Source organism: Rattus norvegicus, chromosome 5 (assembly GCF_036323735.1).
Source record: "Rattus norvegicus strain BN/NHsdMcwi chromosome 5, GRCr8, whole genome shotgun sequence".
Taxonomy (NCBI): domain Eukaryota; kingdom Metazoa; phylum Chordata; class Mammalia; order Rodentia; family Muridae; genus Rattus; species Rattus norvegicus.
In genome coordinates this window covers 15344971-15357755 of record NC_086023.1, presented here as the reverse complement: position 1 = coordinate 15357755, position 12785 = coordinate 15344971, and the positions used below count along the sequence as shown (strand labels likewise).

General features: G+C 38.3%; 1 protein-coding gene across 10 annotated transcripts in view; it reads right to left on the bottom strand.

Annotated features, from left to right (window-relative positions):
• The window catches only part of Sntg1 (syntrophin, gamma 1), an 814179-nt gene that overhangs the window by 225713 nt on the left and 575681 nt on the right, over positions 1-12785 (bottom strand). For all 10 annotated transcript variants that reach the window (XM_063288183.1, XM_063288182.1, XM_063288181.1 and 7 more), the window contains one exon: positions 12065-12147. In XM_063288183.1, coding sequence (XP_063144253.1) covers positions 12065-12147 — 83 coding nt within the window. The remainder of the gene's footprint in view (positions 1-12064; positions 12148-12785) is intronic.

The following is a 12785-nucleotide window of genomic DNA, read 5'->3' as shown; positions in this document are numbered from 1 at the left end:
GTACATGGACATTTTTAGAAGTTTACTTGCCCAATGACCTATTCCATGACAGCCATAGATCATTGATTCACTCCAACTAACACTTCTTTGATTCACAGTAAACACATCTATCATAGCATATTATACACTCTAAGCAGATGTGAAGAGGTGAAGGTAATTCAGAGTTTTTGTTATTTCATATTTTGGTCATATATTTTTATAGATTATTTAGCAATAATTTCTCATATTTTATAAATAATAATTACTTCCTTTAATTAAATGTGAACAGTATTAAATGGTTCATGTGATGTGATATTGAGTATAATAATAGGTATGATATTGGCATTGTTAGGAGATCTGAAACTATGTTATCATTGCAACTTGAAAATTTATAAATTAATATAAAATATAATTTTCTAATTTTATACCTCTTTGTAAAAAATATGAAATATATCCAACTTCAGCTTTTAAAAGGAACAAGCCTGATATAGACTCTACTATGAATCACAGTTACAGTTGACTATTTAATACTACTTAAAAGTAATTCTTCCTTATTGTAATCATGAAAATACTTATTTTAAGTCTTCTTTTGCTACTGATTATCAGTTATTTATGGCCACAGATATAGTGACCTACAAAACAATAGCTAAGTTGCTTTGAGAATCATATTTCTCAGAAATTATTCTTAATTTCAAGAATATTGTTTTCTAAAATATTGATGAGGTGGATATAACAAGCAACATTTATATACTGCATACTTTGCAGCAAAATTTTCTCCAAAACTTAATACATGTCACATGATGAACTTGAAAACAGTTAAATTGTCAATATAGAACTCTATATGGAGCAAAATTCTAGTCTAGATACTTTTTAACAAAGTTGGCAGAGAAAGCTGACTCTGATGCATAAGGTCAAGGAAATTTTTTCAAATTTGTGTTATTTGACTATCCGTGTAAGCATCTTATATTGAATGGGGAGGAGATTTTTTTCCCTGGAGGTATCCAGGGAAAGAAATTCAGCAGAAGAGTTTGTCTAAGGAGACTCACTCTCAGAAAAACAAGGGATATTTTGGTCTTTAAAATCAATGACATTTTATTCTTGAAGGAGTAGACATTAAAGAATAATACCTAATTTTATACATAAAGCTTAAGTTCTCTGGGTTTTTTAAGTGCTTTCATAACATACAAAAAAAGATATTTCAACAAAACAATATCTAGTTACTCAAATTTTGCCTTAAAACTAACACATTTAAAATGCCATTCTGCACAATCTCTCAGTTTTTAAACACTAGTTAAATCTGTGAGTTGAGAAAGTTCATAGTATCCCTTCCTATGTTGAGGCTTATTCACACAATGGAAGAAAAACTGTTTGGAGCCAGCTGCACTCAGGTCTGATAACAGAATCAGTGCATGTCCTCAAGAAGAATGGCAACATGTTTGCTTTGTGATCACAACTATATCTGTGTTCAGATATTTCTTTTTACATTAAAGTTGATTTTATATATTAGTTTATTACACTGGGTTTAAAATTCTGGGGAATCCATAATTAACAGCTCCCTATGAGACCCCATAAAGTGCCTCTGTAGAGTTCCACAAAACTTCAATTTTGTAAAATACAAGAATATTTTCTAATTATAAATGTGCTTCACTTGAATTGCATGCCAATTCTTCTTGTTATTTAGATCACGATTATAAGCTTTCATTACCCTAAAATATATCCAGCAATGTAATAAGATATTTCATTATCAATCCTGAAAATAGTAATACAATGGGAGTGAGCCTACTATAGTATGGAATGTATATAGCGTGTGGTATTCTAAATTCTATACAACTGTCTACGGCTGCAGATTAGTAGTAATTATTATGCCATAATTATAGCTTTCCTAAAAATGACTTATTATTGTTTGTGTATAAAGCAATGGAATGAATTGAAAAAACCTACAATGACTTCAACCCTTAAGCCTTTCATTCTGACTTCTTTACTTGCCATTACTCAAGAAAAGGTCAAGGTCTTTAGACAAAATCTAGATTAAGAACACGACTAGACAGCTCTCTCTAGCTCCAAAGTTGATAAGGTACTTTTTCTGTCTTGAGAACATAACTATTACAGAAATTCTTTTTTTTTCTTTTTTTTTGTTCTTTTTTTCTTTTATTAGGAGCTGGGGACCAAACCCAGGGTCCGAAATTCTTATGTAATGATAAGTAATAGGGAAAATCTCAGAGGAAACCTGGAAGACTGAAGAATGTATAAACATGACGCAGCCAATACTTTAGCAAAGATATGTTCTATTTCCTCTACTGGTCATCCAGAGGCCTGTCTTGGCTTTTCCCTCCCAAATCACACAACACACTTTAACTGAAGGTCAAGAGCCTGTGAATCTCAGGCAAATCTTGAAGGAAGCTTTCAGCTGTGGAAGGACATAACTTGTCACCTCATCAGCATACTACATGCGGATAATTGGCACCAAGGAAAAGATGTTGAGTAAACATTTATAAAAGGGGATAGGATTAAGCAAATGTGGCAGAAAACTCAGTGAAACATTATCACTGTCCTAAGACCCTATATACAACCAAGCAACACACATGCACGCATGCACGCATGCATGCACACACATGGAAACACACAGTTGGGCAATGAAAGACATTTGTATAACACAAGGAATTGGTTAGATTACTACTTATCTGTGTGCATTATTTTTCCACTTGAAAACCAGTTTTAAATGACCTAGAGTTGGAGAAATCACTGTTTTGAATTTTAACTACAATTTAAAAGTATTTCTGTTGGAAATAAGTATTAAATAAAGATTTAATGAACTGTATCCAGACTTGTTAGTTTCATGAGAGCTTTATATTTCCAGAAATAGCCATTGCTTAAAACTGTTCCTCATGAATAAATAAGTGTGCTGTCACTTAAGTGAGAGCACATGCTGGTGAGAATGTAGAACAACAATATTCATTAATTTCTCATGTGAGCACAAACTTGTACAGTCTCTCTGGAAATGAACCAGCAGTTTATCAGATAACTGGGAATAGCTGTACCTCAAGACTCAGCCATACCACCCCTGTGCATATACACAAAAGACGCTCCACCATCCTACAAGGACACTTGCTCAATTATGTTCATAGCATCTTTAGCCAGAAAATGGAAGTAACCTAGATGTCTCTTAACTGAAGAATGGATATAGAAAATGTGGTATGTCTACATAATAGAACACCAGTCAACCATTTAAAACAAGGACATCATTAATCTTGTGGACAAATGTGAACTAGAAAACATGATTCTGGGGAGGGAGAGCTAAACATTCAGAGAGGCAGACACGCCTGGGAAACCAGAAGAGACTGCACTCCGCATACACATCTCTGACGCCAGAGGAGAACACCAAACGCCATTTGGAACCCTGGTGCACTGAAGCTCCCGGAAACGGCGGTGCAGATCTTCCTGGTTGCTGCTGCCGCAGAGAGCTCGTGGGCAGCACCCCGCGAGCAAACTTGAGCCTCGGGACCACAGGTAAGACCAACTTTTCCGCTGCAAGAGAGCTGCCTGGTGAACTCGGGACACACAGAGGCAGAATTCCTCTAGGACCAGGCACCTCCTGTGTTTACCGGGAGTCCCACACCCGTGGATCCCGGCCCGCAGCAGCTCTCTGCTCCAAGACACTGTGGGAGAGAGACCCCACCGCCTGGTCAGGTGGGCACTCCTGAGGCTGCAGAGCGGAAGAGACCACCAACAATTCCCACACCTGCCCACATCCCTGGCCCAAGAGGAAACTGTATAAGGACTCTGGGTTCCCGTGGGGGAGAACCCAGGAGCAGCAGGACCCCTGAGCCTGAGACACCGCCGGAACCTGAAGGAAACAGACCGGATAAACAGTTCTCTGCACCCAAATCCCATGGGAGGGAGAGCTAAACCTTCAGAGAGGCAGACATGCCTGGGAAACCAGAAGAGACAGCACTCTGCACACACATCTCGGACACCAGAGGAAAACACCAAACGCCATCTGGAACCCTGGTGCACTGAAGCTCCCGGAAACGGCGGCGCAGATCTTCCTGGTTGCTGCTGCTGCAGAGAGCGGGTGGGCAGCACCGCGCGAGCAAACTAGAGCCTTGGGAAAACAGGTAAGACAAACTTTTCTGATGCAAGTGACCTGCCTGGTGAACTCAAGACACAGGCCCACAGGAACAGCTGAAGACCTGTAGAGAGGAAAAACTACACGCCCGAAAGCAGAACACTCTGTCCCCATAACTGGCTGAAAGAAAACAGAAAAACAGGTCTACACACTCCTGACACACAGGCTTATAGGGCAGTCTAGCCACTGTCAGAAATAGCAGAACAAAGTAACACTAGAGATAATCTGATGGCGAGAGGCAAGTGGAGGAACCCAAGCAACAGAAACCAAGACTACATGGCACCTTCGGAGCCCAATTCTCCCATCAAAACAAACATGGAATATCCAAACACACCAGAAAAGCAAGATCTAGTTTCAAAATCATATTTGATCATGATGCTGGAGGACTTCAAGAAAGACGTGAAGAACTCCCTTAGAGAACAAATAGAAGCCTACAGAGAGGAATCGCAAAAATGCCTGAAAGAATTCCAGGAAAACATAAATAAACAAGTAGAAGCCCATAGAGAGGAGACACAAAAATCCCTGAAAGAATTCCAGGAAAAAACAATCAAACAGTTGAAGGAATTAAAAATGGAAATAGAAGCAATCAAGAAAGAACACATGGAAACAACCCTGGATATAGAAAACCAAAAGAAGAGACAAGGAGCTGTAGATACAAGTTTCACCAACAGAATACAAGAGATGGAAGAGAGAATCTCAGGAGCAGAAGATTCCATAGAAATCATCGACTCAACTGTCAAAGATAATGTAAAGCGGAAAAAGCTACTGGTCCAAAACATACAGGAAATCCAGGACTCAATGAGAAGATCAAACCTAAGGATAATAGGTATAGAAGAGAGTGAAGACTCCCAGCACAAAGGACCAGTAAATATCTTCAACAAAATCATAGAAGAAAACTTCCCTAACCTAAAAAAAGAGATACCCATAGGCATACAAGAAGCCTACAGAACTCCAAATAGATTGGACCAGAAAAGAAACACCTCCTGTCACATAATAGTCAAAACACCAAACTCACAAAATAAAGAAGAATATTAAAAGCAGTAAGGGAAAAAGGTCAAGTAACATATAAAGGCAGACCTATCAGAATCACACCAGACTTCTCGCCAGAAACTATGAAGGCCAGAAGATCCTGGACTGATGTCATACAGACCCTAAGAGAACACAAATGCTAGCCCAGGTTACTGTATCCTGCAAAACTCTCAATTAACGTAGATGGAGAAACCAAGATATTCCATGACAAAACCAAATTTACACAATATCTTTCTACAAATCCAGCACTACAAAGGATAATAAATGGTAAAGCCCAACATAAGGAGGCAAGCTATACCCTAGAAGAAGTAAGAAACTAATCGTCTTGGCAACAAAACAAAGAGAAGAAAAGCACACAAACATAACCTCATATCCAAATATGAATATAACAGGAAGCAATAATCACTATTCCTTAATATCTCTCAAAATCAATGGCCTCAACTCCCCAATAAAAAGACATAGATTAACAAACTGGATACACAACGAGGACACTGCATTCTGCTGCCTACAGGAAACACACCTCAGAGACAAAGACAGACACTACCTCAGAGTGAAAGGCTAGAAAACAACTTTCCAAGCAAATGGTCAGAAGAAGCAAGCTGGAGTACCCATTCTAATATCAAATAAAATCAATTTTCAACTAAAAGTCATCAAAAAAGATAAGGAAGGACACTTCATACTCATCAAAGGAAAAATCCACCAAGATGAACTCTCAATCCTAAATATCTATGCCCCAAATACAAGGGCACCTACATACGTAAAAGAAACCTTACTAAAGCTCAAAACACACATTGCACCTCACATAATAATAGTAGGAGATTTCAACACCCCACTCTCATCAATGGACAGATCATGGAAACAGAAATTAAACAGAGACGTAGACAGACTAAGAGAAGTCATGAGATAAATGGACTTAACAGATATTTATAGAACATTCTATCCTAAAGCAAAAAAATAAACCTTCTTCTCAGCTCCTCATGGTACTTTCTCCAAAATTGACCATATAATTCGTCAAAAAACGGGCCTCAACAGGTACAGAAAGATAGAAATAATCCCATGGGTGCTATCAGACCACCACGGCCTAAAACTGGTCTTCAATAACAATAAGGGAAGAATGCCCAAATACACGTGGAAATTGAACAATGCTCTACTCAATGATAACCTGGTCAAGGGAGAAATAAAGAAAGAAATTAAAGACTTTTTAGAATTTAATGAAAATGAAGGTACAACATACCCAAACTTATGGGACAAAATGAAAGCTGTGCTAAGAGGAAAACTCATAGCGCTGAGTGCCTGCAGAAAGAAACAGGAAAGAGCATATGTCAGCAGCTTGACAGCATACCTAAAAGCCCTAGAACAAAAAGAAGCAAATACACCCAGGAGGAGTAGAAGGCAGGAAATAATCAAATTCAGAGCTGAAATCAACCAAGTAGAAACAAAAAGGGCCATAGAAAGAATCAACAGAACCAAAAGTTGGTTCTTTGAGAAAATCAACAAGATAGATAAACCCTTAGCCAGACTAACGAGAGGACACAGAGAGTGTGTCCAAATTAACAAAATCAGAAATGAAAAGGGAGACATAGCTACAGATTCAGAGGAAATTCAAAAAATCATCAGATCTTACTATAAAAGCCTATATTCAACAAAACTTGAAAATCTACAAGAAATGGACAATTTCCTAGACAGATACCAGGTATCGAAGTTAAATCAGGAACAGATAAACCAGTTAAACAACCCTATAACTCCTAAGGAAATAGAAGCAGTCATTAAAGTTCTCCCAAACAAAAAGAGCCCAGGTCCAGACCTGTTTAGTGCAGAATTCTATCAAACCTTCATAGAAGACCTCATACCAATATTATCCAAACTATTCCACAAAATTGAAACAGATGGATCACTAGCGAATTCCTTCTATAAAGCCACAATTACTCTTATACCTAAACCACACAAAGACCCAACAAAGAAAGAGAACTTCAGACCAATTTCCCTTATGAATATCGATGCAAAAATACTCAATAAAATTCTGGCAAACCGAATCCAAGAGCAATCAAACAATCATCCACCATGATCAAGTAGGCTTCATCCCAGGCATGCAGGGATAGTTTAATATACGGAAAACCATCAACGTGATCCATTATATAAACAAAGTGAAAGAACAAAACCACATGATCATTTCATTAGATGCTGAGAAAGCATTTGACAAAATTCAACACCCCTTCATGATAAAAGTCCTGGAAAGAATAGGAATTCAAGGCCCATACCTAAACATAGTAAAAGCCATATACAGCAAACCAGTTGCTAACATTAAACTAAATGGAGAGAAACTTGAAGCAATCCCACTAAAATCAGGGACTAGACAAGGCTGCCCACTCTCTCCCTACTTATTCAATATAGTTCTTGAAGTTCTAGCCAGAGCAATCAGACAACAAAAGGAGGTCAAGGGGATACAGATCGGAAAAGAAGAAGTCAAAATATCACTATTTGTAGATGATATGATAGTTTATTTAAGTGATCCCAAAAGTTCCATCAGAGAACAACTAAAGCTGATAAACAACTTCAGCAAAGTGGCTGGGTATAAAATTAACTCAAATAAATCAGTAGCCTTCCTCTACACAAAAGAGAAACAAGCCGAGAAACAAATTAGGGAAATGACACCCTTCATAATAGACCCAAATAATATAAAGTACCTCGGTGTGACTTTAACCAAGCAAGTAAATGATCTGTACAATAAGAACTTCAAGACTCTGAAGAAAGAAATTGAAGAAGACCTCAGAAGATGGAAAGATCTCCCATGCTCATGGATTGGCAGGATTAATATAGTAAAAATGGCCATTTTACCAAAAGCGATCTACAGATTCAATGCAATCCCCATCAAAATACCAATCCAATTCTTCAAAGAGGTAGACAGAACAATTTGCAAATTCATCTGGAATAGCAAAAAATCCAGGATAGCTAAAACTATCCTCAACAATAAAAGGACTTCAGGGGGAATCACTATCCCTGAACTCAAGCAGTATTACAGAGCAATAGTGATAAAAACTGCATGGTATTGGTACAGAGACAGACAGATAGACCAATGGAATAGAATTGAAGACCCAGAAATGAACCCACACACCTATAGTCACTTGTTTTGACAAAGGAGCCAAAACCATCCAATGGAAAAAAGATAGCATTTTCAGCAAATGGTGCTGGTTCAACTGGAGGTCAACATGTAGAAGAATGCAGATCGATCTATGCTTATCACCCTGTACAAAGCTTAAGTCCAAGTGGATCAAGGACCTCCACATCAAACCAGACACACTCAAACTAATAGAAGAAAAACTAGGGAAGCATCTGGAACACATGGGCACTGGAAAAAATTTCCTGAACAAAACACCAATGGCTTATGCTCTAAGATCAAGTATAAACAAATGGATCTCATAACACTGCAAAGCTTCTGTAAGGCAAAGGACACTGTGGTTAGGACAAAACGGCAACCAATAGATTGGGAAAAGATCCTTACCAATCCTACAACAGACAGAGGCCTTATATCCAAAATATACAAAGAACTCAAGAAGTTAGACCGCAGGGAGACAAATAACCCTATTAAAAAATGGAGTTCAGAGCTAAACAAAGAATTCACAGCTGAGGAATGCCGAATGGCTGAGAAACACCTAAAGAAATGTTCAACATCTTTAGTCATAAGGGAAATGCAAATCAAAACAACCCTGAGATTTCACCTCACTCCAGTGAGAATGGCTAAGATCAAAAATTTAGGTGACATCAGATGCTGGCGAGGATGCGGAGAAAGAGAAACACTCCTCCATTGTTGGTGGGATTGTATATTGGTACAACCATTCTGGAAATCAGTCTGGAGGTTCCTCAAAAAATTGGACATTGAACTGCCTGAGGATCCAGCTATACCTCTCTTGGGCATATACCCAAAAGATGCCCCAACATATAAAAAAGACACGTGCTCCACTATGTTCATCGCAGCCTTATATATAATAGCCAGAAGCTGGAAAGAACCCAGATGCCCTTCAACAGAGGAATGGATACAGAAAATGTGGTACATCTACACAATGGTATATGACTCAGCTATCAAAAACAACGACTTTATGAAATTCGTAGGCAAATGGTTGGAACTGGAAAATATCATCCTGAGTGAGCTAACCCAATCACAGAAAGACATACATGGTATGCACTCATTGATAAGTGGCTATTAGCCCAAATGCTTGAACAAATGCCTAGATGCCTAGAACAAATGAAACTCAAGACGGATGATCAAAATGTGAATGCTTCACGCCTTCTTTAAAAGGGGAACAAGAATACCCTTGGCATGGAAGAGAGAGGCAAAGATTAAAACAGAGACTGAAGGAACACCCATTCAGAGCCTGCCCCACATGTGGCCCATACATATATAGCCACCCAATTAGACAAGATGGATGAAGCAAAGAAGTGCAGACTGACAGGAGCCGGATGTAGATCGCTCCTGAGAGACACAGCCAGAATACATCAAATACAGAGGCGTATGCCAGCAGGAAACCACTGAATTGAGAATAGGACCCTCGTTGAAGGAATCAGAGAAAGAACTGGAAGAGCTTGAAGGGGCTCGAGACCCCATATGTACAACAATGCCAAGCAACCAGAGCTTCCAGGGACTAAGCCACTACCTAAAGACTAAACATGGACTGACCCTGGACTCTGACCTCATAGGTAGCAATGAATATCCTAGTAAGAGCACCAGTGGAAGCGGAAGCCCTGGGTCCTGCTAAGACTGAACCCTAGTGAACTAGATTGTTGGGGGGAGGGCGGCAATGGGGGGGAGGATGGGGAGGGGAACACCCATAAAGAAGGGGAGCGGGGAGGGGGATGTTTGCCCAGAGACCGGGAGAGGGAATAACACTGGAAATGTATATAAGAAATACTCAAGTTAATAAAAAAGAAAAAAGAAAATATGATTCTGATTGAGGTAAACCATGCCCAAAAGGACATGTATGATATGTACTCACTTATAAGTGGATATTATCTGTAAATTATAAGATAACAGTGCTATAAAAGACCCAAAGAAAACAAATAATTAAACCCCAAGGGTGTATGGTTGAATCTTTCTCAGAAGGGGAAACAAAAACGGTATCATAGGTCAATGGAAGGAGAGAACTTGGTGGAAGTGGGGATAAAGAGGGGATCAGGTGGACAGGGCTATATCATAGGCAGGGAGAGCAGGGGAGAAAGATGGGAGATAGGAGGTGGGAATCTCTAGGACATGCCAGAAATCTGCGATGGGAAAAGGCCCTAGAAGATCTGTGGAGGCAACTCAAGCTGAGATTACTTGCAGTGGGGGATATGGATCCTGAAGTGGACACTTCCTGTAGCCAGGCAGGTCTCCCAGTGGAAGGATAAGGACAGCAACCCACCAACAAAGCTTTTGACCCAAAATGTGTCCTATCTACAAAGACAGAGCAGAGCCTGAGGAATGGCCAAACAAATTGAGACCCATCCCACGGGCAAGGAGCAAATCCTTGACACTATTAATGATACTTTGCTATGCCTGGAGACACGAACCTAGCATAACTGTTCTCTACAACATTCCACCCAACAACCAATGGAAAAAGATACAGAGACTTACACCTAAATATTAGATGGAGCTCGGGGAGTCTAGAAGAGATGGGAGAAAGATTGAGGGAACCAAAGAGGATGGGGACTCTACAAGAAGACCAAGAGTCAACTAAATTGGACCCTTGGAGGTTTCTAGAAACAGAGTCACCAACCAAAAAGCAAGCATGGGTTGGACCTAGGTGCCCTGCACATATATAGTAGAGAAGCAGCTTGATCTTCAGCAGGTCCCTTTAACAATTGGAGAGGCAGCTATCCCTCGGCTTTCTGCCTTCCTACCACAACTTTGGTCTAAGTGGAAGAGGATGTGCCTAGTTCCACAGCAACTAGAGGGGGTACTGTGAGCAGAGGAAGGGCTGATACTGGGTTGTAAAGTGAATTAATAAATAAATACAATAAAAATATTCCTCAAAATAGATGATAGATGACAGATAGATAGATAGATAGATAGATAGATAGATAGGTAGATAGATAGATATGATATGATAGTTAACCTAAGAACCTATGTTACCCAACTATAGTATAATTTTGATGGAATTAGAAACAATAAAAAAGTTTTTGAACTTGCAAATATTCAAAGGCAGACAATTGAAATAAAATTCTAAAATTAGCTCAATAATTTCTAATATAAAAGTGAATTTTTCTCGGTTGGAGACCAGAAAATCAATTTGTGCTGCAGGTCAGCTCTGCTAATTCACACTTAAATCTACATGTAATCAGGGATAAATTTTGTAATGCATATTTTAAATGCTAAATATGAAATTTCAGAAATATTTAATAAAGATAACCAAATTGGTCAAAAGGAATATACAAAACCAACACTAAAAATTTAGTTAATGAAAACTGATGTGTTAAATAAATGTATGTTTTACATATAGTTTAACATCCTTTGTTCTATATCATTAAATTACTCCTCTTTCAGTTATTCCACGATATACATAAAGATGACAAAAAATGAAAATGATAGTCATACTGACCTGTGATCAAAATAAAAGTGATAAAAATCATGTCAAATCATGTAATTCATGAAATTCTATGTGGTATGAAATGCTCTGAAGTGAGGTATAACACTATGATTCTGAGTAATCTCTCCTATTCTAAAAACTCCAACACTTACAGAAGATTTAATGATTCATGCCTGAGAGAAATAATGTCACATAAGATTACTGCTTGTTTTTCCTTCTGGCTTGTCTTATCACTTAAATGGCAGTAAGTCACCAAGGAATCCCAGTTTACCACATAAATCAGACTCAAAAGCAGTGCTTGCAAATCACAAATACAGATATATTCTGCTCTTGAGCCATCCTGATTAGTGTCAACTGTGTCCAACTCTCTTACTGTGTTGTTTGGATGGTAGTTGAGGTGTAATCCACTGTCACAAAGAGGAGAGGAGGTACCACTGCTTTGGTCACTCGGAGCACCTGCCGGAGACAAAAGCATAACACCTTATAGGTTAAAATGGCATGCTGTTGTAGAATGACTCTGTCCAACTATTTTCAATATTAATATAAAAATTTTGAGCTAAAATACAAAGAAATTTGACTTATACTAAATCCAGAGCTTTGCGAGTAATATAGATATAGATATCTTTAATAGTATCTACTGATAGATATATAAATGAAAATACAGACTAGATGACATATATAGATAGATTATATTAGAGATAGATAGATAGATAGATAGATAGATAGATAGATAGATAGATAGATAGATAGATAGATAGTAATATCATAGATCTTGGTACCCTGACGGAGACTATTTTTAATTTTAGAAACATTGTACTTTCTAAAAAGGTAGTTTATTATTTTTTGATGCCTTGTGCTCTGAGAAACCAGTTGGGGTAAAAGATCTAATAGAACTGGAGTTACATATGTCTGTGAGCCACCATGGGATGCTAGGAATAAATCTGTACCCTCTGGAAATGCAATCAGTATTTTTAACTTCTAAGCCACTTCACTGATTCTTTGAACCAGGCGTTTAATATTGAATGTTTCAATTGGTCTGCAAAGTGCTATTTTTTTTCAAATTGTGGACTAATAGAATGTAAAGATTTACATTT